This window comes from Catharus ustulatus, chromosome 4 (genome assembly GCF_009819885.2).
Source record: "Catharus ustulatus isolate bCatUst1 chromosome 4, bCatUst1.pri.v2, whole genome shotgun sequence".
In the NCBI taxonomy this organism is placed as follows: domain Eukaryota; kingdom Metazoa; phylum Chordata; class Aves; order Passeriformes; family Turdidae; genus Catharus; species Catharus ustulatus.
Window position 1 is genome coordinate 57,198,928 of NC_046224.1, and position 27,474 is coordinate 57,226,401.

Here is a 27,474-nt window from a genome sequence, read left to right on the forward strand (position 1 = left end):
CCCGCCCGGCGGCAATGCCAGCCCCGGGGCCGCTGTCATCTTAAAGAGCGCAGGGGAGGGACCGTGTGCAAGGGAGGCGGCGGTGCCGGCGCCGCGGGAGGAGGCGGGCGCCAGCAGCAGCATCTCCGCGGGAGCCGCCGCACGAAGGCGCGCTCCCGGCCGCCCCGCTCGCCGCCCCGGCCTCCAGCGCGCCGCCGCCGCCCCGGGCAGCGGGGCTCGGCCGCCCGCTCGCCAGCCCAGGCGCCCTCGCCGCCGGGGCCGCCGCAGGGCCGGGGGAGGCGAGCGCGGCCTCGCCGCTTGCGGGCGGCCGGCGGGGGAGGAGGGGGCCGCGGCTGCGGCGGGGCGGACCGCGCTCGGCGGCGGCTGCCGCAGGCGGCCCCGACCGCATCCCCATCGCCGCGCTCGGCGCCGCCCGGGCCGGGCCGGTGCCGGTGCCACCCCTCGGCCGCGCCCGCCCCCTGGCCGCCTGCTCGGCGGCGAGGCAGTGCCGGCGGGGCTATGGCTGCGGAGGAGGTGCTGCAGGGCGCAGACCACTACAAGAGCGAGATCGAGCGGCTGACCCGGGAGCTCTCCGAGACGACCCACGAGAAGATCCAGGCGGCGGAGTATGGGCTGGTGGTGCTGGAGGAGAAGCTCACCCTCAAGCAGCAGTACGATGAGCTGGAGGCGGAGTATGACGGCCTGAAGCAGGAGCTGGAGCAGCTGAAGGAGGTGAGCCAGCCCGGGCTTTGTCCGGCCGGCGGCGGGGGTCGGGCAGTGCGGGGCGCCCCGCGCGTGTCCCCGCCCGACCCGCGCAGCCCCCGCAGGTGGCGAGCGGGGACGCGCCGTGCGGGCCCCGCAGCGGCTGCGGGCTCCGGGGAGGGTTCCCCGGGGCCGAGGATCAGCCCGGACCGTGGAGCTTAAGGGCGGATTACACTAGATCGCATCCCCCCTGCCCTGAGGAATTTCCGCGGGGCCGCGCTCCGGCTCCTGCCGGCGGCAGCCTCAACTTGTGGGAACGGGCGGTTGCGGCAGTGGAGGGTCCCCCGGTCCTGCCTGCACCGCATCGCCCAAGGCTCTTCTGGGAAGAGCAAAGGAAACAGGATGAGAGCTGGGCCAACGCTGTGCATGAGGAGTTGGGATCTCTGTAAACAGCTGTCTGCAGTGCGTGAGGAGAGAGACAATTCCTTTTGAAGTTATTTATAGACCCGCTTTATTCTGCCGGTGAGGGGAACCACTGCCATTGGGAGGAGGGGTATGCAACACTCTCGAGGTCACCCATCAGTGGAAATTAAACTTCTGCGTCATGCTGAAAGGGTGAAATATTTCACTGGAGGAGTGATTTGGGGTTATCTTTCAAATGTGTTTTTGTAACACTCGAAGTATGAAGTAGGTGGGTGTTACGCCTTGCCTTTCAGCTCTGGTAAACATGACTCCGAAAAATCATCACCCTCCCCATGTTCATCCTTAAGGGAAGTGCCTTGGGACTGGTAACAGTGCACGTATGTGGGAGCTGTGGAAGGGCTGTGTGTGCACACGTATGCAGCACTCACAGCTGTGCACTTCACGCTGTTTGTATACCATCTCAGAATCTAACTGACTAGGTTTTGTGTACAGAAGACAAAGTATCAAACAGATACTCTCCCAGATTTAGAATGTATCGTTTTGTTCTACAAAAAAACCCAGAACAAAACAAAAAATCCCCTGCTATGTAGAATGTGCAGGAATTCTGTTAGAATTAATGACGTTTCTATTAGAAATCATGAACATATTCCATATGGAGGAAATCCACTTAAAAACTTAGATTATTTATGTTTAGATTCTTAAGAATACTAACGGATGCCCCTTTAGAAGCATTTTTAATAAAATAAAGGTTTCATTTTACTTGCAGGTAAATGAATTATGCTACAGACTTGGTTCAGTGTCCAGAAGAGTTGAGAACATTATATTTTCAATATGAAGAATAAAGCTGTTTTTCAGAAAAACGTATTGATCTCCTTAAACTTGATCTCTGCCTTCCTGGCCCCCTGAGCCTGTGGAGTAGGCTCAGGACTTTTGAAACCAATAACCACAGAGTGAGGGATAGAGATACATAACTTGTCACTGGCATGAAGGCAGTGATGTTTGAAATGACCTGACAGTACCAGAGGAACAGAATTAAAAGGGGAAAGTGCAATGCAGTTTCTAGGGAAAAAAGAAGAGGATGAAGAAAGAGATAAGCAAAGCTGCAGCTCGCTGTTATCCCACCACAATCATGTGCAAAATTGGACTGATGAGAAGCCAGGATGACACATAGCCGCAGATTGAAGAGATAGTGCAAGGAATTGAGTTGAAATTATGAAACTAGAGGGATTAGTCAACACAATTAATTGGAATTAAAGATGGACACAAACTCTCTTCCTGTTTACCTCCTGTTGAAGTCAGTGGGACTGTATGCTCTGCAGCCCAGAATATCTCCTGTGGGGCCATGCCTTCATGCTGTGCCACCCACAGCATGGATACTGAGGGATATTTACAGAGGGAAGAGCAGGAGAAATCCTGTAGCTTGCCTGAAGCCAGGCAAAAGTGGAGCTTCTCTAGTTTCCAATCCAGACCCAGGGCTCTAAGTGCCCGAGGTCTCCCTAGCAGCAGGTAGAGCATTTCCATCCCCCACCTAGGCTGCAAGCATTTTTTTTCTTGCTTTTAACCTTTATAGCAGAAACCACACTGATTCTTACCGCACACGCACCCGGCACAGGAGAATTTTCTCTTAGCCCTTCCTGTTGCTGTAATCTGTTTTCTACTTCTGTATTAGCACCTCCATTATGACAATTCCCTCAACACAAGTCAGACCTGCAGCAGAAAGACACAGGCAAATAGTGCCTCTGACAACCACAGTGAGGCAGAATTTAGGTAGCTCAGGCAAATTGTCCTGTGCAGTGTAGATGTGGGACTGTAAGGTACTTTTTGAAAGCTTTTTAGGGGGCAGAGAAGTCCAAAGACACATTTTTGTTTCAGTAAAGCACCATCCAGAATGCATGGAGGAGGGTTTTTGGTGTCCTTACTCCAGCAGGCCTTTGCAAATACTTGCTGCCCAATGGTAGGATATCAAATGCCAGGCTTGATAGACTGACTGACTAACAGGAATCTGCTTTGCTCTTACTTCACTGCATTTGCATCCTCTTTAAGGCCATATTGGGGCATAGAAATTAGGCCTCAGGTTTGTGCTAGGATAAGTAATTTGTCCATTCCCAAGGAATAGTAGGTGAAAGAGGGTGGCCAGGATTATGTTAGAACAATTATCTCTCCTGCAGACCTTCTCTGAACAGATTCATGTACTGGGGTTGACTTTTTTTGAGGCAAGTCTTAATTTTTTAACAGTTTTAGTATTGATTTCTTGTATTCTGTTGTTAGGGCCTCATTGTATTTATTACTCAGCTGAAGAGCTGCCTGTCTTTAAGTGCTCAGCCATGGTTTGGCAGACTGGGATCTAAAATCTTCCCCCATCCTCCTTGGCAGTTCAAAACTCCAGTGGACTTCAGCAATCCTTTTCCATATAAATGGCAATACCTCAGCTATACAATAATTTCCATCATTGGAGAGTGAAACGGGAAACTAAGGCCATTATTGGATATTGAAGTAAAAGCAGATTACAATGTATTGCATTAAATATTAATACTTGTGTACAGGATATATGCTACCCGCCCTGCAATATGAATTGTTTCAGTAACCTCTGATGTTTCTTCTGCTGTGTTCAGACGTCTCTGCTTTAGCCCAAGATTTTGATGTTTTGGGCTATGAGATAAATTTATGTTGCAAAAACACTATTATTATTTAAAACTTTATTAATTTTCATAGGGTTTGGGTTGTTTTTTGGTTTTGTTTGCTTTTTTTTTTCTGTATGAAAATGATGTTTCTCCAGTCAATCACATCTCAGTCTAGCAGAATTTTGGATCTTTGGTGAACCATTATAGTTTTAGGGCCCCTGTTCAGATTGTTTTGCTGATGTGCCTTTTAATCTGCAGTCCATAAAAATTCAGAGAGTAAAACTTGTTGCTATTAGCCATGGGTTGAAGGTAGCTTGTTTTCATTGTCTTGCTTAGTTGGGAGTTTATTTACCGTCATATTTTATGCAAAACATCTTCCAGTGGTTTTGTTATATCTGGTCTTACATGTTCACATTGCATTTGCTGTAAGAATAGTGTGTGTTGTTAGTTCTATTTCTTTTAATGGAAGTGTAAAATGGTTTCACATTGATCTTCTTGCCTCTTTGCTGTAGCTGTTCCTGCTTTAGCATGGGGGGTCTCTTCCAACCTCAGCCATTCCGTGATTCTCTGATCAGCTACTGGGCACTGGTGGTCCATAAAGTTTTTGAAGTGGGAACACATCTGTTCATGACTAAATGGGGATGGAAGGCTTTGCTGTCCTACTCTGCAAGAGTTAGGCCTGGGACTTCCTAGCAGAGATTTCTCTTTGGGAATCAAATCATGAACATGGCAGCTGTTCCTTTCTTTGACTCCCTCTCTGGCTGACTAATTTAGGCAGTATCTCACTTGGCTCCTTGGCTTTTATGCATTTCATTCTGTGGAGACAAACTCTTCTGCTGTGTTGCATATGGCACTGGCCATCTGATTTCCAGGAAGTTTGGTGCTTGCTTTATTAAAAGCAAGTTGTCCATGATAAATGATTGGAAACCAGGCTAGTGGTGAGTAGCCCTGTCCTTGGCAGGTGTTTGTTTCCTTTACCTCACATGAAATGTTATATCAATGATTATGGAGCGCTTACTCGGTTTACTAATAGGGCTTCCAGAAGTGATTCTTGGTCTCTGTCTGAAAGTGTTTTTTGAGGAGTAGAGCTGAAATGTCTCTCTGGCAGCTTTTTTCTGTTCTACTCTTTCTTGCACTGTTTCAGCACAGGTGACTCAATCTCCATCTCTCCTCTCTTCTGAAGTGATGCTGCCCCTTCAGCTCTCCCACTGTTCTCCAAAATCTCTCGCCCTCCTGCTGCTTGAATCTCTTCTGCCTCTTCCATCTTTGAAGTGTACATTTGGTGGGGCTTCTCTGGATGCAAAAAGACTGGAGGAGGGGGGACTCCTCCAAAAAAGTATCCCAAATACAACCCTCTTTAATCTGGATTCTTATACACACCTCTCTAATCACAGGATGCTTAGGAAAGTGTGAAGCGGCTCATAAATCCCACTAAGATGTTCTAAATTCTCCCCAGAGCTGAATGTGTTCCAAATAGGGAGCCTGGGAGCTGTGAACTGATGCCATCTCAGTATATCTTTACACCTCCTTCCAGTGACAGCATCTGTGGGCTTGTGTGGATGAGGCGAATCATTTTCGGCATCTCATCCTGATCTCACCACTTTGTACTTGAGGCTTGCTCATGTTGTGTCACTCAGGAGGGCAGTGCTGCCCAGCACCCAGCTCAGAGATGAGGACATTGACTTATTACAGGCTGGGGAATGATTGACTGACTGGGGGTCAGGTCTGTGGCAAAGGATTTGGGAGTCTCGAGGACAGCAAGCTAAATGTTGGACAGAGGTGTGTCCCAACCAGAATTCTAACATTCCATTCTAATTCTAATTCCTGGACCTTTAGTAGCAGAAGCAGAGCTGGTAAATTGAGAGAAGTGATTATCGCTTTCAAACTGGCAGTTGTTAAACCACATCTGGAAAACAGCATCCAGTTTGGGCTCCCTTAATATGAGAAAGGCATGGATAAACTGGACTGCATTCAGCAAAGGGCCACCAAGATGGTCAAGGGCTGAAGCACTTGCTATGTGAGGAGAGGCTGAGGGGGCTGCACTTGTTCAACCTGGAAAAGAAGGAGCTGTGAGGGACCCAGTATCAGCCTGTCCAGACACACAAAATGTATTGAGAAGTGCCCTCTACCTGTCACTAGTGGTGTCCCCCAAGGGATAGTACTGGGTCCAGTATTGTTTTAACTTATTCATCAGTGGCTTGGATGCCTCCTCAGCAAATTCACTGCTGGCACAAAGCTGGGAGGAGTGGCTGTTACCCCAGAGGGCTGTGAGTCCTTCAGAAGGACCTCGACAGAGATGGGAAAGATGGGCACAGAAGAACCTTCTGAAATTCAGAAAAGGCAGTGAAGGACCATGTACCTGGGGAGGGATTACCCTGTGCATCTGGCTGGGTGCTGACCTGCTGGGAAGCAGCTCTGTAGAGAAGGACCTGGGGGTCCTGCTGGACAACAAACTGCCCATGAGCCAGAAAAGTGTCCTTGTGGCAAAGATGGACAGTGGTGTTCTGGGGTGAATTTGGAAGAGCACTGCCAGCAGGTCAAGAGAGGGGATCCTGCCCTTCTACTCAGCCCTGGTGAGGCACATCTGGGATGCTGTGTCTGGTTCTGGGCTCCTAGGACAAGAAAGACATGGAGCTCCTGGAGCAGGTCCAGCAGAGGGTGGCAAAGATGATGATGGGACTGGAACATCTCTCTTACAAGGACAGGCTGAGGGAACTGGGTCTGTTCAGCCTTGAGAAGATACAATGAGAGGGGACCTTATCAATGCCAATAGTCTCTGAAGGGAGCGTGTCTAGAGGATGGACCAGGCTCTTCCTGGTGGTGCTGAGCAATAGGACTAGAAGCTTTGGGAAGAAATTGTTGCACACAAGTTCCACCTTAACATGAGGGAGAACTTCTTTACTGAGGATTGGGAGATGTTGCCCAGAATGGTTGCGGAATCTCCTTCCCTAGAGGAAGGGAGGTTGGACCAGCTGACCTCCAGCAGTCTCTTCTGGCTGCAGCCATTCTGTGATTCTGTGAAGGGTGGGAAGATAAGAGAGATAAGTGACATAAATTGAAACTACAGAGGTTCAGACTGAAATTAAGGTAGATCTGTTTCCCCATGAGCATGGGTAATCCCAAAGGTTGCCCAGAGGGGTCATGCAGTCCCTTTCCATGGAACTTTGCAAGCCCCAACTGGATGCAGCCCTCAGGAACCTGGTCTGAGTGCAGAGCTGGTCCTGCTGTGAGAGGAGGTTGCACTAGGGGAGAAAGGGGGTAGACAGCAAAGGGCCTTGAGCAGTGCAAAGTGCCCACTGTGCATAGTTAAATTTGAGTGGTGGGTTGCTGTGAGTTACCCTATACACAGTAATGTCCTGCCTGGAAACAGTGACTGTCAGGGGGCCCACAGCCTCACTTCGTGCTTGAATTTCATTTTCTGTTTCTTGTTATTAAGTCTGCAGTGACCTGGAGTTACTAAAGGGAGTGTTTGATGTGCTCATTTCTCAGCAAGACAATCCTAAATCTCCTTTGCCATTCCTGACCCTGTTCTAGCTCTCAGCTGTGCAACTGTTCATACTGTCACAGCAGGGTAGGAAACTAACCTCAGTTAAAAATAACCGAGGAGGGGTTGTTGCTGCCTGTAACACAATTGGTTTCATCATCTGATTCACAATACCTCCCAGTGAACTGTTTCACCTTTGCCTAAAAGTCAGCACGAGGAGAGGAATCAATGCAGAGGGAAGAGGGGGATAGGATGAGCTGCTAAAGCAAGTACTGATATCAAGAGAGATGCTCATCAAATTACATCAGGATTGCTTCCTCCAAGAGGAAATGAATCCTGTACATTAGCCTATAGAAAACATAAGCAGCTGGAATCATGTTAGGGGGAATTAGGAGTCTTGTTGGAGCTTTGGCAGCATGCAAAGAAAAATGTAGATGAGCCTTTTGGGTTTTTTCCCAAGGACCTGTATTCCCAGTTGCTCTCAGTAATTGTGTTGTATCCTTAGCAGTCAGTATAGATGAACATGCAATATTAGTCTTCCTATAATAGCCAGCCCTTTAGGAGGGATGGTCAGCCTTCAACACTGGGGCTCACATATTCACAAAATAAATCTAAACAGGCTTCAGTTTGTTTTCTCCCAATAGTTAAATTATTTTCTTCATTTTACACTTTCACCAAATAAATCTCTTTCTAACCTGAATGATTCTGATTGAATCAGTCATCTGCGTTGAATTCCTCAGAGATAAATAGAAGTTACAACTGGATTTTATGTAATGGAAAAGTAGATTTTCCATAGATTTTCTAGGAAATACTGGATTAGTACCAAAGTTAGAATGACTGAGGTGTTAATGGGTGAGTCAGACATTATTATTATTATTCACTACTTCCTGTGTAAGGTTTATGAATGTAAAATTGGGGGTCACGGGAGAGATTTTAATCTGAAGGTCCACATCTGTTTGGAATTAGGCCTTTTTATAGTGGATTAGAAAAGAAATAATTTGCTACCATCTTTTCACCATCCTTTAGGTGAAATACTTTTCCTTTGGTGTTGCCTAGTGAATTTTCTTTCTCAGAGTGTGTTTGTGCAGTCTGCGTGCACACCAGCATTCAGGGTGAACACCTGGCTTTATTGAAAGTGCAAGAGGGGCAGAACAATGGTGGAGAAAAAAGGATTTGGCATAAAACAGTAATTTGTGAGCATTCATCATGGTAAAATGAGGAGCTTTCCCAAAGTCAGATAGAGCGAAGAGTTGCACCTGGGCAACTTTTACATACCTTATGTAATTGGCAGTTGGAGGAAAATACATGCAAGATTGTGTTTTTCTGGCTGTATTGAGGGCTTCTAGGAGAAGAGCTTTCTTCTTGAGATTGAATGTGTTTTTCCTTCAGTATCTCATCCTCTCATGTTTTTGCGTGAGTGTTTTCTCCATATGGACAATGAGAGTAAAATCTGAATCCTCTTCCCTCATGTCTCTGCTACATTGTGGGGCTTTGCCTCTGTTATAGATTTCCCTTCCCTCTTTGTCTGATACCTGAGGGGGTAATATGTAATTCAGTGCAATTATCTACTGTACTTTTTTTTTGGGGGGAGGAATGATTTAAATTATAATGGCAGAGACTGAAAAGCATACATTTATTTCTGCTGAACTGTCTTACATTTGTTCGATGACTTCAATAACCCTCTTTTTTCCTCATTTCCTTGAGAAATCAAAAACACTCATTTTTATGTGGGAGGAGAGAGAGTATTTTCCTAATTTAGGGTTATTGATATAGTGTGTAGAGACATGAATATGCCCTTTGTCTCTTTATCACTTGCATCACTCACAGCAGATAATTATGAGGGGAAACCAGCAATTTTTTTTTGTACTGTACTGTGAATGCAGTCTGTGAGTACAGACCAGCTACAGATGGAAGTAGCTGCAACTAGTCAGAAGGTGAAAAATGTGTCTGAACAAGGGCAGATGTCTAAAGCTGAAGTAAGCAGGTAGAAATTAAGCTAGGTTGCAGATCAGTGTTTTATTGGGGTCTCTACTTCTCCACAGAAGGTAGTATTAAAAATGATTTTGAGATTATAATATTTATGTTTCTAAACTTCTTTCAGTATCAAAATTTAATTAACTTGGTAGTTAAAAGAAGGAGCAGACCACTGTCCTAAATCTATGGTTTTGGGACAGACCTATGAGACATCAAAAGGCTTTCACTAAGACTGAAATGCGTCCAATTCCATTTTCTTCATCTCTCTTGGGGTTCCTCCCTCTCTGTCTGCAGCCTCATTCTCATTCTTGTACAGTGTTTGTCTCCTGTTCATGATGGTTTATATATACTTTTACTTTTTTTTTTTTTTCCCCCAGTCTTTGCCCTGTATCTTAGTGTTCATTTGCTGCTCTCTAAGATTTGGAACTGAATTTTTTGTATTAAAGAGCCTTTTTGTCATGTGAATATGAGAAATCTGCCATTTTCTGGGCCTTCCATATTATGCTTAGTTACTGTAAGAATATGAGGGGTTCCTAGAAATACTTCAAAATGCTGTTTTAGCATGGATTGAAAATGAAACAACCAAGGATTTGTCCCCTCAGCTTTGTACCAGCCTCACCATTAAAATCATCCTTGGACATACCACTTTAGGGCAGCTTTAAAATCAGATTGGCTGTGTGGATGCATGGGAAGAAGACACCTTTCCATAAGGCTTTAGGAAACTCAACCCCCCTTTTTAAAAAAAAAAAACCATATAATATGATTTCTGGAATTATTTGTTTAAGCCCAGACGAGACAAATGATGCCCAGTGAGATTAACTAATGCACTCAGACCTTTTGATGGGCACTGGGAATGGGGCCCATTATCCACATGGTGCTGCCTGTCACCTTGTCTGTCACCACCCTTGCACCCCTGAACCACATCTAAGTTACCTCTGCATGGTCTTCAGCCCATCTACACAGCGAGTAGTTCTCTGGCAGTGGTAGAGACAATGCTGCTGAGCCAAGAAGCATGAAAGGCATCCTCAGTTAGCAGAGTTAGTCACCTTTCACTCCATCAATCACCTCTGGGGACACTCCAGTTAAATTATAAAAACTTCATCTTCACTTCCTAGTGGTTTGGGTGTTTTTGGTCTGTGTGTGTTTGTTTTCAGTTCTGCGGTCTCTCGTACCTCACAGGTGACACACAGGTAGCAGGGGCAGTGCGTGCATTTGATTTGTACTCTGGGAAGTCTGAAAGCACCAAACAGGCTTTCCTTGGATGCCTTAGTCACTCTGGATGGATTTAAATGCCAGTGTACTGAGAATGAACTGCAAAGTGCTGTTTGTCATCACTGGCTAATAACTAATTCCCAAGGAGGGAAGCTGCAAGTTGCTAACAGCTGCAGTTTTAACTTCTGTTTTGGATGCTTAGAGGGAGAAACCCAGCTCCCAGATGTTATAAAGCTCAGCTAGAAAGACAAAAGCAAGCTTTTAAGGATAAAGATTGGAATTTAGGTCGGCATAGGGAACAGGTGGCGTGGTGAAATAATTAATTTATAAAAGCTTGGCTGTTGGCCAAACATGAACACAGTATGATTTTGTCTTCTCAGGACTGGAGCATTGTCTACTCACACCCACAAGGCAAGGTGCAGGATGTCAAACTGCACTGAATCCTGGCCCTGCCCAGAAAGGTAGAACTCTCAACCTTTTGGCATTTGAGTGTTAAGAGAACAAAAGCCTTTGGTCTGGAGCCAGAATTGGGTTGAAGTGTCTGTGCAGTCATTGCCTCTGGTTCTCAATTTGATGGCTAAGCCAAGATACTTAACAACTGTATTGTCCAACTTGAATCTGTGATTCTTTTTATTAAATATGTACTCTCAGTAACTTGTAGTTCCTATAATAGTATTAATGCAGACAAGCTTGTGGGGCTTTTTTTTTTTAGGTGAGTAGGAAGAGTTTTGCCCATACCCTAAATACCTAATAGAGCTTTTACAAAGCATGAAAAGTTTGCACAGCTCTGGATAATTCCAGGTGACTGCATGGCAATGGCAAACATGCTGGGCTCACCTGAGTTTAGTTGAAGGGAACATTTGCATTGTCCTTTCTTTCATTCTTTGATAAGTGCTTGTAATTCCCACCTGCAAACAGTTAAGAAAGGTTGGATTTAAGCATCCCATGTGAAGAATGCTATCTCTAACAATATGCCTCTGTTCAGGGTTGTGCCTTAGTGTCATCTACAGCAGGTATGACTCAAAGATCAAAGCTCAAGTCCTGCCTCCATGGGTAAGTCAAAGATAAAAAGGGGCAATGATTTATTGTTAAATCTCTGCCTACCACCTGCTGGCAAACAACACTGTCATCAAGATGTAAGTGGTAAAATGTGTTACAAACTGAGAATTCAGATTTTTTTTCCCACCAAAGTAGGAAGAACTGGCATAATTATAATTATTGTGTCTCAAGCATGTGCTTTTGTTCTTGCAGTTTGATCTGTAGTCATAATTTTGCTGAGCTTCTGTGACTGCTCATATGCATGCACTTGACCAGCCAAAATGTGTAGGAGCAAGGTGAAAAAACCCTCACAACCAAACACAGAACACAGCAGAAATCTGAAGGAAAGAGTTTTCAGCTGACATGGATCTTCCATCTGCAGTAAGCTAAAAATGTACACTAGATCAATTGCTAATCCATAAAATCTCGGTCATAAATCTGGGTCCTTGGTGACAAATTTTAAAGTAAATTGTAAGGATAAGGTACCAAGGACTCCTCTGTGAAATAAAGTATGATATACAACATTAGAGAAGAGAAACAGAATTTAGATGGAATATAATTGTCTGTGTATACCAATAAGGGAGATGGAATCTCGTGGCTTTGTTAGGAGTACATTACTTTGGGCATTAGGTAATTCCATTTCTTGGGCATTAGGAAAGCTTTTCATTTCTCTGCCAGATAAGGGCTGATGGTTGCCATCTGATAATAACAAAACTTTCACTTGAGATGCCTTAAGCTCAACTGTGTAAAAATAGTAGCAAATCTGGAACAACACAGTTGAGGGATAACATTTTTTCCAAATGTGCTGAATTTAATGTTACAGTGATGCTGTAGATTCTTAGATACTTTCTATATGCAAAATAAAATCCATGTTAACAGAACTGAATTATCAAATTTAGATCAGATTTGGAAATTTGTCCCCAAAGTCTGTATTTCATTTGTATTAGAAAACATAGAGTTTGCTTTATTAAGCAGGCTGAGCAACTCTTCATTGAAACCTATGTGATTTCTTTTTACCCACATATTTTGAAATTACAGATCACATACCCAAGAGATTGTTGTGATACACACATAGGCTCCTGGCTTTAAATATTTTTGCTTTAGTTATTTAAGACTGCATCATGATTTGTAATTTAAAGTATTTTCTGTCTACTTGCTTGTGGAGAGGTATTTATTCAAGAAAATGCAGTGATACCTTGGTTACAGTTTTAGCACTTGTGTTTCAAAAGTACTTTACTCACTGTTCCCTGGGCTGATGTTAGAGACATTCAGATTCAACCTTTTAATGGTTGTTGAATTTGCTTTTGTAGCAGATTAGACTGATGGGAAGACACTTAAACCTAAAATGAGCCTTGTTGGTGTATAAATAACCCTCTCCCTGGGTATCACAGGAACAGTTGTAGGTGGAAACCATGCTGTGCTCACTTTTTATTCTATAAAGGTCTCTCAGTTGCAAGATGTTTCTTGAAATGTGGCCCCTGGTTCGTTAACCAGTGAGAGCTTGAGTTAGGCACCCTGAGCTCATGCTGGGCTGGGTACTGAGAGCTGGTTTTGCTGTCATTACTCAAGGATGTGCTTGTTAAATATTCCAGTCTGAAGAAGGGTTTGGGAAAGGGGAGCTTGAATTCTGCCCCAAAACCCTGTAGCAGAGATTCTTCTCCTGCCATCAGTTATTTTTGTAGCAGAAAGTAATCCACCCCTTGTAAAGGCATACAAAATCTGATAAGCAACTCTTTTAGGAGCCTGCAGTCCAATGGTTTGTGCTGTCTTGGAGAAAGGAATTGCAGCTTTGAGAGTGACAGTGTAATGAATAGTCAAGCACTTACCAGAGCACTGGCACTGGATGGATGCAGGGAAAAGCCAGAGGGAATGAGTCAGCATGACCTTGGCTGCTGCCAGAGGGATGAGTATCACATCCAGCCCTCCAGGGGCACTGACATTGCTTGGGGTCTTTAGTGGAAAGAGGCTCTGGTGAAATAAAATCTGCTGGAATAATTAACCACTACTCGTGTGTGTCTGAAAGGTGCCACTTGCACACAGAGTAGTGAAAACATCACCTGAAGCCAGTTGTAGTTATTCAGAGGTAGTTTTGTTAGTAAGCAGGTCTAGTTCTTTGTTATCCTGTGACAGCACTGGGAAAGCGGAAACAGCCTGAAAATTCAGAATGCTGCTCATTCTGTGAGCTGCAGTTTGGCACACTGAGTCCCAGCAGGGTGGGATAAATTGTTATTTATTGCATGACAGTAACACCTGGGGATTCTGCGATGCCTGGCACAATGAGTTGCAGGAGTATAAATAGAAGATTAGAGATTTTACTGTGGAAATAGGACTTTGTCAGGGATTTTGTATTAAGGAATAATAAGGGGAATTTACAGATAAGTAATAGAGGTCCAGAAGCTGTGGTGGGATAAGTTGTTCAGCCATAATTTCAGAGGAAATCTGTGACTAAATTACAAGGAAAACACAGATTTTTCTCAGATTTAGTCCAATCCTTTATCTTCCAAATCCTTCCATCTAAAAAAGCTGGTCAACCAGAAAACCAAAGCAATCAACTGCCCTGTGCTCACTGACCAGGGTGTGCACTGGCAGTGTATCCCACTGGTGCCAGGGTGACCAGTAAGGCCATTTAGGAATGGTGGTGTGGTAGTTTTGCTACTTTATCACAATCAAAATGAAAGGATAAAAGATGAAAAACTCAGATGAAACTCTTTGGTTTCTCAGTTCATTATCTGGCAGTGTTTCAGTGGCGAAAACCCTCATCCTTAGAGATCATCAGAACCTCATCAGAGCGCCCTGTCCCCTGTGGGCTGTACCGTCCCTTTGTGGTCCCCCTCCACACACCCTGCTGATCCAGAGCACGTGTAATTTCACGATTATAAGCCGCACCATTTTGACTAAAATTTTGGTCCGAACCCAAAGTGCGGCTTATAATCAGGTGCGGCTTATATACGGACAAAGAACGAAAAGTTGCTGTTTTAGTTTGGAGGACAGGTGTCTGCTGAGAAAGGCAGGAACTTCTCTTTGAAATGGAGAATGTAAACCCCCTCCCTCCAAATTATCATAATTTTGAAATCAAGGGGCTTTCAGGCAAAATTATGGGACTTAGGAATAACAGTTCTTTTCTAGGGAAATTAAAAGAGAAATACAGTACTACAAAGAAACAAACTCCAAACCCTGACAAAGTCAGAGTACAACCTGACACCCTGTCAGGCAGGGTGTTGGTAGCAGTCCCATTAAATGGTGGTTGCATCCTCCTGCAGTGACAGATGTGATTCAGTTGGAGCAGTGCTCCTGTACAAGGTGCAGTTTCCCTCCCGAGGTCCAGTGGTGATGTGGAGAAATCTGGTTTTCCTCTGGAGTCCAGTGGAGAAAGGGGCTCCCTTAGTGTCTCAAAACCTCTGTTTTATTTTGTTAAGAAATGTTGGGCTCTTCCCCCTGGCTGGAGCAACTTCCAATGGGATGCAGTAATTTTATCAGTCCCACAGTGGGACTCAATGGCCATTAGCAGAAAATGACTGGCTGGAGGAAGGATGGGTTGTGAAAAGATAAAGAACAATGCCCTGCCTGGTTTCAATGGATGGCCCATTAGTAGAATATCTGCCGTTGAGATAAGGATCACTGCCCCCCACCCTCAACAGATGGTGATAGAATAGATACCTTTTACCACGCTCTGTATTGTAATGTGCGGCTTATAATGAGGTGCGGCTTATGTATGGACAAAGAATGAAATGTTGCTGGCACCCAGAAGTGCGGCTTATAGTCGTGAAATTATTGTACTTGGGATCCTGGAATACATCCCCATCTCTTACCCAAAGCTGCCCTTTCTGCTTTGCTCCTTCCCCCTTTGGAAATTTGTTACAATCTTCCTACTCCTTCCCACTTCGCTCTTCCTGAACCACAACTCTTCTCTGCTGGGACTGAAGTTTTCACATCAGCATTTACTAATCCCTGCAGCTGGTTGAAACGCTTAATTTTTCCTTTGATATTTTCATACACCTAGTTGTTCGTTGCTGGTGGGAGAAACCAAATTCCAGCCACCTCTCCCTGCAAAGAACTGCATCTCACCTCTCCTTGCCTGCTGTCTGTGGTAGCCTCAGCCCCAAAGGACCCCTTGTTCCTACTGCTGCATGCGGAAGAGTTAAGTGACAGGCTTTACTGCAGTGAGATCCAGCATGTGGGATGACCTTTACAGTGGGAAATCTTCATTTAAATCTGTGAGGTGTGACTTCTGCAGTTCTTTGGGAACTCAGGCCGGCTGAAATCTCATGGGGTATGTTGAGCACTAGATGAGGCTTCTTGCAGAGCTGGCAGTGGTTAGCATGGAGCTTGGGCCAGGAGTTTGTAGAGGGTGAGGTCCTTGGGGCAAGGCCTGCCCTTGCCCTCCTGTTTGCACTGCATGAACACAGTGAGTCTCTATTCTTGGCTGGGACAATTAGGTTCTATGGCAATATGAGTAATTAATAATAAAATGGGGCCTCTTCTGTGGATAGGCTGTTAGAAATAATTTCCTTCTGCCAGTTGCTTCTCTAGAATGTGGTTTTGAACTTTGAGATCCTGAAAGAGATAATCAAAACACAAGCAGCTGTCACAAACCTTTAGCTCTGTTTGTGTAGGCAGTGGTGGAAAATCACAAAACTAAATTGTTGGATGGTTCACTGGTTTGTGCATCTTTTGTTGTAACATCAAGCTCTTATGCAATGGACCCCTGTTTGATTAAAGACTCTTCTCACTAAAAGTGGGTTTCAACAGTCCAGATTTTTAATAAGGTGAAAAGAAGCAAAGCAAACTACTGATCTCCTGGTTGCTCTTTGCCCAATTAATGTATGGCACACACAGAATCAGCTCTTCTGTGCTGGATCAGGGTGATCCAGCTGCTGCAGCTGCAAGAGGTAGGCTGTTGTTTCCAGATGTGATGGATCTGAACCCTGCTTTCATCCATGTGTCATCTGGGGCTGAAAGGTGGGACAAAACATTTGGTTGTTTTGTCACATCACAGTCCTTCAGCAACTGTTCCTCATCCCCTTGGCAGCAGGGCTGGCATCTGGCCATGGAGATGAGCTTCTGAGTGGTGGGAACACAGTGCAAGGAGCAGTGTGATATGGATCCTCCTGTCCATATGCCTCATCGAGGTCTGAAGGCTCCTCCTGCCCATCTTCTTTTCTAGATGTCAAGGAAGCTGAATGGTAGAGGCCTTCAGAGACTTCTGTCACAACTTTCTCTTTATCCTTTGCCAGACCGCTGCCAAAAAAGATGGCAATGACTCTGAAGTTTAAATTTAGGCATCCAAGGGTATGTTATTCCTCCAGATTTTTTACTGTTACTAAAAAGAACCTTCTTCCTTCAGTGAGCACAAACCTGACATTTTCAGGGAGTTGACAGCTGGTGCCATGGTGGTGAAGACGACTGACTGAGAATCTCACAGTGCCAGTGGTCTCCAACTAAGCAATGCAAGAATGCAAGTATCCTTGGTAGGTTGTACCTAATGAGGTAGATATTGGTCCCTGAGTTTTCTTTTTTAAATTTAATGTTCTATTTCTACTCTGGTAACCATAGTAATTGCACTAGAGTTTTGTGTTTTAACATATTCATGCCCAAAATCTCTTCTGGTGGTCAGTTTATTTTTATAAAGATCATGTCATGGCCTGCAGCCAAAAGCTAATTGCTAATACAGAATGTGATTTTTATCTGTTCTCACAAGGTATGCAGAGCCATTAACAGTGAATATTTTTTCAGGTTTTTTTTTATTCAATAAAAATATTGGACTCCATGACAGCACTGTGAATTATGATCTGAATTCTCTTCTGCAGCACCTCTCCTGAAATCAACAGAATTATGCTGGCAAAGAACTTGGTTCCTCATAGTGTCAAGTCACACAACTCTGACAGTGACTTCATTATGGCATTCCCAGAACTATAAAGTGTTTTGATGGGCATACTTGGCAGCAGACTGGAAGCACTGGTGACTCAGTGCACAGTGCTCTGCCTTCTGAGTCAAAAACGACCTGGTGTCCCAGCAGTGTGGTTTGTAGCTTGATTTTCTTGTTGTCATTATGAGATGTAAACCCCTCTGTTTTAATGAAATTATTGCATATTACTTTTTGAAAAGGAAAATTAATATTCTCGCTTTTTTTTTTTAATTTAATGTCAAGCTAGCTACCGCTAGCTGCATGTTTTTACAGAGTTGGTAGCAGAGATTAATCAGCTTTGTAATCTACATCCTTCAGTCAAATTTGGTCATGATTTGCCATCAAGATGTTTCAAGTTACTCTGTAGGAAACAGGGTAAGTGTTGCTCCTTGTTTGCCCTGGATAGTTAGGCCTAAATTTGTGTTTCTGAACTTGGCTCACCTTCCATGCTGGAATGCAGAGGACCTCCAGAAGTCCTTTCCTCTTCAGCTGTGGTGTGAGTCTGAGTCTAAGTAAAGGAGTTCTCAAAAGTGGCTTCAAAACTCACTGTTTACATGTGAAATCCATGGAGGATCTTAGCTTCTCTGTTTGAATTCCCTCATCACAGCCGAAAGGGTGAAATAAAGGAATGTAGAACAAGAGGTCAGATTTTATAAAAGGAGCATCTTACCAGACAAGGCTGCACACTGGATTGTCCCCAGCAGAATTAGCTTTTAACACCTGTGGAAGATCTCCTAACTAGCTGGAACTGGGATACTGGTGTTAGATGAATGCAGTAGATTAATCATTTTTGGTTTTATGAACTCATTGCTGAAGGTTTATCTTTGATGGAGGGTGTCGGGTGTGTTATTATTCCTCATTGTGCAGTAATATGTGTAATGTAAATATGAAACTTGGACATATGCAGGCCTTTTATCCTACAGGAGCAAATAGCATCAAGAGGGCAGATAGATACTCCTGGACCAACAGGGTCCCTAAAATGTGCATCCTCCTTCCCCCTGAGCTACACAGGGCTGGATCTGTCGTGGCTGTAATTTGGGCTGTTCTGGTAGGGTTGTGAGCCACATCTACCCAGAGAGAAAATGGACCATGTTGGTTCTCCTTCCCTCAACAAACAACAGTAAATAACAGCAACTCCCCTATCCTCTCTGTCTCTATCCACACTGATTTATGGAAGTATATAAATGTCAGCAGGAACTGCTGATGGCATCTCAAACAAATGTAAGAATCTTAGTTTGCAGCAAACACTGTTGTATTTGTGGTCACAATAACTTTGGCTTGCATCTGTAACTGACTGAAATGAAACAGTTTCTAATTTAGGCTTAAAGCAATGTAAAATAAATTGTGTTATTGCCTTTCAATTCCAATGGAAGCCTTTTTTATTTCCCAGGCCATATCAATTTTGTGTACTTGCCTATGTCATTCAGAGTCGCTGGGTTTCTACCTTCTTTGTAATAGCAGTACAAAGCAGTCTGAAAAACTGGGGGGTTGGGGAAAAGGTTACAGTAGATATTAATTTCAAATTAAAATATTATTTCTATCTTCTGCAACAGTTTTTATTTATTTGTTTCAGCCATAATAATGTAACACATTTCCAAAATATTTCTCCTGTCTTTAAATACTTTTAGAGAGTTGTGAATGAATTGCATTGCAAGACTATTTTCTAGGATTGTCTTCAGAAGATGTGCAGGCAATCCTGGATGGATCCAAAATGGATGCAACAGAGGACAAGAAAGCAGCAGAAAAATAGCTGTAATTTACAGCTGGTAAATTGTGCTGCCTCTGTCAGCATCAAAAAAGCTAGTTTGTTTCATATCTGCTGAATAATCTAATATATCAGATTATTATTATATGACATATGATATATCCAGAATAATCTAATCAGTTGCAGGCTTTATAATATTGACATTTTAGTGAGCATTGCCCTGTAAACATTGCATTTCTGCATAGTGCTGCATACCTGTAATAATTACCATGGCTTAAAGAAGTCTAGTTCATAATTTATGAATTGCACAGATGTTCCCACAAGTCCCAAGTGATAACATCTTTGATTGGAGCTATACTCAGGCACCAAGGAGCTCATTTTGAATTCACAGGGATCCAGTACTGAGTTAGGTGACAGTTTTAGTGCCAAACATGCCATGAAAGGGGAGAATTTGTGTACAAGGGTACATGAAATCTGCTGGTGGCTTCTGCTGCATTGCTGGGTGCCTTATGGAGGTGAAGCCATTTGTGCTGTTAGGGCTGGGTCCATCTTCTGCATGCAGAAACAACTAAAGAGATGTTGAATTTTGACAGCAGTTTTTGCTCAGGATGAGAGGCTGGTTTGGAATGTTTGAAGAAGACCAGGTTGACCCAGTTTTTCTGCACATTTGGCATTTACAGGAATGAATTTACAGTAATTCAAGGAGTCCAGGTAGTCTCACTCTCCCTGAAGTCCCACCACGAGAACACAGGAATAATTAAGCCTTCAGTCATACACATTACTCCTGCTGTTGTTTTACCAAAGTAAGGGATTACTGCCTTTACTTACTTACCCTTACCTATGGAGGTCTTCCACATTGCCCACTGCTGATTGTCCTTTAATGCAATTCTGGAAAAATCATGTGAAAAGGAAATTCTCGTCATTAACTAAAAATTTTCAAATTTTGAGTGATATTGTGTGGAAATGAGCTATGTAGGAGATTTTTTTTTCATGGCTTAGCAACAGGATTAGCTGCAAAATAAAATAGGCTCTAAAAGAGAAGGGAAAGGAGGTAGGTCTCAAGGGGCAGAGAAGTCCTGGGGATTCTGATTAAAAAGCTGCAGACTGATCCTGAGTAACACTCAAGGAACTATTTCCCTGCCTTAGTTTTCACACCAGAGTTGGTAACTACTGCTTTGATCTGTATGTTTTCAGTGCCGTGCAAAGTACAGAGCAGCTGGGTTTGAAAGCTTCAGGCAGTCTGTCTGCTTCAGCTGTCTGTCCCTGAAGGCTGGGCCAGCTGACAGCACAGGAGCTGTGATTAAGCCTTGGCTCAGGGGCTGCTATGCTTATTCTGAAGGTTTTTGATGCTTCAGGGAGGTTGAAACAAATAAATAAACAACCCTGCCGTGTTTACAGTAAAGAATTGAACTAGACCATCTCCCCAGCTGCCTGCCCTGCTCCTTGCTTGGCTTCCACCTCCGGTGCTGAAGTGATGCTGCCATGGCAGGGAGCAGCACTCCTGGGCTCTGTCTCTTACTGCAGGTGAAGATGGGCTCACACTAATGAAGGGGCTGTGAATTTTGCTTAGGGCTGCCAGCTTTTTAGTGCTGGGCTCTTGAGGAGGGTGTTTTGGGTAGCTGTGCCTGTTCTGTAAAGGATTCTTTCCCCATCAGAGAAGGAGGGGGAGCACTCAAGGAGAGAGGTTGGTCCTTTGCTGGTTGAGTGAGTGCCAGAGCAGTGGGGTTTAGCTGTGTTGGGATAGCTGAGGAGTCTCTTACCTTGGGAGAAGTGTTGTGTTTTTATTGGTGTTTATTTACCTGGCTTTGTGGTGTTTCTGTGGGAGTTGTCTAGTCATGCATAGCCTTTCTCTTTGCTGTGCTGTGTGTCTGTCTTGGCTGTGTACAATGTGCTGGCACCTCCTGAAAGACAGCAGAATATTCACAGTCCTGGTTGGGTAAGTAAGGTCTTGAATAATTCTATTTCTTCTGTGTAGCTCAGCAGTGGAACTGTGACTTGGGGGTGGTAACTGAGCTTCTGGAATCCTTTTTTTCTAAGGCTGTGTGGGAAGGGGTGAACTCTGTGACTCTCTTATCTGTTGGGAATGGTATTTAGAGGAATCTTATTTTTTTTCTTGTTGGCCCTCCCATAAAATTCTAAGCATAGAATCCTAAAATGTCAAAAGTTTCATCTTATTTTCTGAAGGAAAGAAAGACAGTAGTGGAAGAGAAGGCCTGGTACTTTCAACACAAAACTATGCTTTTATTTTGGTTGCACTCTGAGTTGATCCCCAGGGCTGACCAAGGGTTAGATATGTGATAGAACTGAAATAGAGATTGGCTTTCCTGCTTGTTAAGTAACAATTTAGTGATGTTTCTGTGTCAGGCAATGCATGAATGTGAACATTTGTAACCTGCTCTACAAGAGTGAGTGCATCCAACTAAATATTTTGATGGTGTTTCCTTTCCCTCCTGCATTCTCCTGTCTTAATTTGATAAATGAGGCTTCTGTATTCTCTATATGGTGCAGGATGGGGTGGTTGAAGGACTTGAGTTCAGCATTAAGGGTTTTGTGTTGGGTGCCTCCCTTTGCCTGAAAAAGTTGCTGGATGCAGCTCTCAGTTCATCATGGATGGTTTTCAAAGAGATTTTAACCATAGTTTAGGGTGCAAAATTTGTTACAGACATGAAGTAGCCCGATTTTTAGGCCTCAGCCTTTTATATTGTTTGTTTCTGCATACATATTAGTATTAAATATGTAAGATTTGCCTTAAAGATAGCATAGACTGTTAAGTTTATGATGATTTCTATGAAACAAAACAACATTGAATACTTACAAATATTTAGGGCTATTGCCCAGCAGCCAATCTCTGTGCTAGTGGCTCTGATTAATTGGAAATTGTGCTGAAAAGAATTATTTTCTGCAGTCACATTAACACATATTTTTTGTTAAAAAAATCTTGATAAGACATGGCACTCCTAGTAGAAATTATGCTGACAGGTTATTGTTTTGTTTTCCATTAATTAGATCTGTTTTTTAGAAGAGTCTAAAGGGAAGCTTGAAATTCTAGTCTTGTCCTTACTACTTGCCTGGATGGATCAAACTGCTAATAGAAACCTAAAATGTAGTTGTTATTCCAAATTGTTGTTTAGGTTTAAATGTCAGAGGGCACTATGGAGGTGTTTAATACTGGAACTATGAATTAAATGTTAATTCATACTGGTTTCATTTCCGTTGTAGCAGAAATTTTCTAGACACTAGCTAGCAGGCAATTTTTCTAATCTATGGCTTGACAGTATTCCAGTGTTGTTTACTGCATTGTCTGAATCTTTTGCTGCCTTTCAAAAGATGATAGGAGAGTTTGTGTGCTTGGTGTCAGCTTATTGTCTTTTCATTCTTTTCAAGCTACAAATGTGTTTTCAAGGGCTCTAAGAAATGTGTGTTTTTTTGTGGGTGTGAGATTGTCTGATTTATTTTTTTCCCCCCTCTTCCCCCCCCCCCCCCCCCCCCCTTCCTTAATTGTAGCTATGTCCCAAAGCTCAGGGACTGGAATTGAAGAGCCTTCCCTGCACGGATGCAGAAATGTACTCTCAAAACCAGGGGACTGTTACCAGACCTGGGGTTAATGGATAACTGTAAATTTCATGTTCCGAGCCTTGTTTTGTTTAACTTTCTCCGACTGAAGAGGGACCTCTAGCATGCTCTTTTCCAAACTTGTAATACCCTGTCTCTGTCCTTTGAAATTATCTCTAAGGACCATATAAAATGTACTTTATGTGTGGTTTTAAATCACAAATGATTGCTGATTCATGTATGTTATCTGTCCTTTCTTCCTCCTGTGCCATTTTGGTGTCTCTAATTTCTTGTTTAGTGGCTTTATCCTCTTTTTCCAGTTACAAGGATTTTCTCTCTCAAGTGCCTGGAGTAAATCTCTGGAAAACTGCATCATGAATGGCTGTTTAGATTTTCCAAAATATTTCCTTGGCTGGTATTCAGAGACTATTTTAGTGGCAAATAAATTAATAGGATTGTTTTAGAGGAGGAAATGTTTCTTCACTAGCTATTTTTACACATGTAAATGGGTATTTAAGTTTTTGTTTGTCTTCACGAGCTCTTACTGAAATGAGTAACCCATTCATGCTTTTGTCTTTAATAGTGTTTCACCCTGTCATGAAAGCTTCTATTCCTCTTGCTCAACTTCTTCCACTCAAATGTTAAGTGAGTAGCCTTTGGGGTTGCTCACTTGGCTAGTGGAGGTGGAGGGAGGGAGAGGTAGTTGGACTGTAAGAGGTCACTTCTGGAAGTGCTTCTGCTGTGAGGAGCTCCTGGCTTGTTTAGGGTGGGCAGCAAACTTTTAGATGACTTCATGCTGGGGAAGTTAAATCCCATCTGAAGTGCTCACAGCTGCACCATTCAGATTTGCTCTTGGCTGGATAACCAAATCCATGGAGTGCAAGAGTAAAGTGCTTAGGGCTTGTCTGAGCTGGGGAGTAAGAGCTGGAGTTTAACTCTCCTTTAGCTCTGTGCTGAGCATGAAGGTTTGCATTTGTCTTGTGGGCATCTTGTGAAAGGGCATCCAGGCTGCATATGAAGAAATTAAAAGGCAGACTTGACTGTTTCCTTGGCAATTAATTTTAGTTGATAACTCCCTCCAATTAAAAATGGTGTATCAAACCTCAGATTTCAATGTGTTTGGTTTTAAATTTAAACTATAGCTGAAAATGTCCTTTTTATATGCTTTTCTTTGCTTGAATAAAAAGCCTCAAGGACATTTAAATTTCTCCTAGAGGTGGTTTTCTTTCCTTTTTCTTTCTATTAGATATTGTAGTCATGTCACCCAGCTATCGACTTTCATCTCTGAAACAGTGAGCCCCTGACTCTCAGTGCTGAGTTTTCATATAACCTTGAAACAGAATTGTAATTCTCTGCATCATCTCCTGGTTTTTGGTGTCTTTTTAAAGTGAGTTATTGGAACTCTTGGTTAATCCTACATCTGTGCAGCTAATGCCTTACTTGGGGAGAAAAATTGCATTACTAGTTTCTAATTCCTTTCTATACATCCAAGGATTATGTTTGCTCTTTTCTGACAAAGTATCATATAGAGACTTGTGCTGACTTGCTCATCCTCTGCTGTGTCTCATTTCTCTGTAGAGCTTTTGTAGCTGCTGACATTATTCATAAAAATATTGAATACCACCAGACTTCTGCTTTGTTAATTAGAAACAGTCTCTGCAGCCTCTAGCCTCCAATAGGAAATGGTGGTGAAAGTTTAATGAAAAAGCATGTTTGACCCTGTGTTTCATCTCTTCTGTGTCATCTGCCTGCAGTTATGCAATTTGTCCTGGATAGTACTGTAAAATTGATAAAAAATGAAGATTTTTTTGGATAGCTAATTTCCAAGATTTTTATATTATTCTTCAAAATAAAGAATTATGAAGAAAGTAACTGCCTTTCATCTTTGAGATATAATGGTATGAATCTCATAATAAAATCTCTCGAAGAACAGCATGAAAGAATACTGATTCATGCTTTCTTTCTTCCTCATTCTATGGCTGCAGATAATGATTTTTAGATTTTTTTATAGTATTGTAAGAAGGTTGTATTCTGTAGAGAATTCCAAGGTTGCAGAGCTTATTTTGTGAAGGTACACAATAAATTTACGAATAAAGCAAAAAGCAACCCTATAACCTCCTCCCAAACAGTTATGTATTTATCTACAACATTATATCACTGACAGTGTATCACACTAAGTTAATTAACTAAGCTATGAGGGCAAACAGCTTTTTGGGTACTAATGTACTTCTTAACCAAATCCCCTTTAAATATGGGGGTGGTGGTGTGTATTTAAACCTGTATGTTCATATAATGTGTTCGAATGTCCATCTAAAATAATGAACATTATCTGGGGCTGTTTGGACAGAGGAATTCATTTTGGGAATGCTGAAGCTTGAATCAGAACAAGTCTGAGCTTTCTGAGCAGTTAAGTTTATTTAGCAGGGAGAGAAAATGTCAAATGAGCCAATGCCACATGGTTTCAGGTGGTCTGAAAGATCTGGAATCCTGTACTTCAAAATTAAGCAAAATACCAGTGCTAGCCTCTTTTGTTTTCTCTTTTTTGTTTGTTTGTTGTTTTGTATTGTTTTTGTGGGGTTTTTTAGGTGGGACTCACCTTTTACTGAGGAGGAGAAGAGATGGGCTGTGGGTTGAAAGAAGTTCTGGCAGCTCTTTAATGAGCAACTTTGTGAATAGCGGATGTCTCAGCGCTCTTGAGCTCCAAAAGGAATTTTCATTGGCGCTGTATCTGTTTCAAATCAAACCTGCCAAGTTAAAAATCATGGTAATTGAATCACGCTTTCTTAAGCAGCCATTATCTGTTCTTCTGAAATCCACAGGAGCATGACTTGCATTGTATTTGCACTGAACTCATTCAGCGCAGTATAGCTTTTCAGTTTCCTCTAATTTTACCCCCAGCCAGCTTGGGTGCTTCAAATTAGTGGTTATGGTAACTCAGGTGATTGTCAGGGTGCTACCAGAGTGTGAATAGCGCCTCAGTGATCTAAGCCCTGTGCAGGAACAGTGCTAGGAGATCACTCATGTCTTTGGAATCATTGAATGTTTTGGGTTGGGACTTACAAGATCACCAGTTCAGGTTCCCACTGGATCAGGTTGTTTAAAGCCCTTTACAACCTGACCTTGTATGCTTCCAGGAATGGGGCATTCACAGCTTCTCTGGGCAGCCTGTGCCAGGCCCTCACCACCCTCACAGTGAGGAATTTCTTCCTAATGTTATAAGTGAATGACATATTATTGGCTTTTCACAACTATTAGGATAAATGCTATATGTATAATGCTAAAATAGCTTTTCTGTATAAATACAGGGGTTTTTTCTGCTAATAGCAAAAATAAGATGTAAGTTTTTTGGAGATAGTGTACTTGAACTACCCACCTAGTTGAGATAACAACCCTTGAACGTGTGATGGGGGCCCTGCAGGTGACACAACAATTATCAACACTCACTGGCTTGCAAAAGACCAGGACCACCACCCTAATTAAAAAATAATAAAGAAAATTAAAACCACAAACCAAAAAACACACATACTCTAACAAGGCGGACACAAGGAGTGGCCATTCTAAACAGTTTCCAAAAATTTTTACTATGCAAGAAGGACTATGAATATGCATGTTGGATAAACTGGAAGCTGAGAGGAGTCTCACTTGAAGAGATAAATGTATTTTCATGTGGAAACAAATTCAAGTATACATTTGACTAGCAACAGCATAAATGTGTTTTTGCAGGCAAGCACACAGGTGTTAGGGTTGGAATTCTGTTCAAGAACTTTTTTCAAACAGGTACTTTAGTTGCAATGTCACTCCTTACCCCTTACCAGCATAATTTTCCCTAGTCATATTTTCTCCCAAGAAGTGAATGGAGGGTTGTGGAGAATCACCTGCCCTTGCAGGTCATCAGAAAGTAGCTATCACAGGAATTTCATCCAGGCATCTGTCCTATTTCACAAAAATTTGTCTGGAGAGGGGATGTGTAAGTTTGTGCTATCTACTTTGATACTTAGAAAACTTACAAATAAAAAAATGTACTGTGCAATTTGATGCAGGAGGAAGAAAGAGAGGAAGAATCTTCTCTAAGTCTAGAAGACAGTTTTCTAGGGAAAAAGGCTGATGTGACTGTCATCAGTCAAGGTGTAAGTGTACTTGGAGAAGGGGACAAGGAGCTCAGTCTTTGTGGAATTCCCATTTGGATATAATGAAAGCATAACTCTGTTGTGCTTTCTGTCAAGGGACTGCACACCTGGAAAGGAATGATAGGAATAATTTGGCTCAGATTCCAGGGGAATTTCCCTGTAAGGGGCTTGGGATGTAAAAATTAATTGGAAAGTGCCAAGAGCCTTTTGGGAGGATCTTTTCTAAGTGACTGTTTGCACAGGAGCAATTGCTCCCTTGCCTGAATTACAGAAGTGGGTAGAAGCAGAAATAATTCTATGGAGTTTATCAACTCCTGATTATTTACCCCTATGAGTACTGGTAGTTCTGTACTGGGATAGCTCAGGTTTGACCGTGCAACCCATTAAATTTATATGCAGGTGCAATTTAGCCTGTGAGTCTAAAAATAACTGCCTGATTTCTGAACAGTGTGGAAACCCTGGTATGATTTGAGCTCTGTAGCTAATGAGCTTTGCAATCAGACCATAATTTAAATAATGTAAATACGTTGTCCTGTGGGTATTTTTGTGGATTTTTTTTGTTTGTTTGTTTGATGTTTTTTTTTTTTTTAAACCTAGCAGTCAAGTCTTTCATTACTTTAAGCATAGAACATTAACTAGAACATTACTCTGTATAGCCTGTAAATCATTAGTTGCTAAAACAAGATAAAATATTGCAATTGTTTTGCTTCAGTAAGGATGTAAGCAGTCTAATTGGACTAACAGTCTAATTA

General features: G+C 42.8%; 1 protein-coding gene across 6 annotated transcripts in view; it reads left to right on the forward strand.

The window, feature by feature from the left end:
- Positions 1-446: 446 nt before the first annotated feature.
- The window catches only part of BICD1 (BICD cargo adaptor 1), a 167,398-nt gene continuing 140,370 nt past the window's right edge, over positions 447-27,474 (forward strand). For all 6 annotated transcript variants that reach the window (XM_033057361.1, XM_033057363.1, XM_033057362.2 and 3 more), the window contains exon 1: positions 447-711. In XM_033057361.1, the coding sequence (XP_032913252.1) occupies positions 499-711 (213 nt within the window). In that variant the 5' untranslated portion in view covers positions 447-498. The remainder of the gene's footprint in view (positions 712-27,474) is intronic.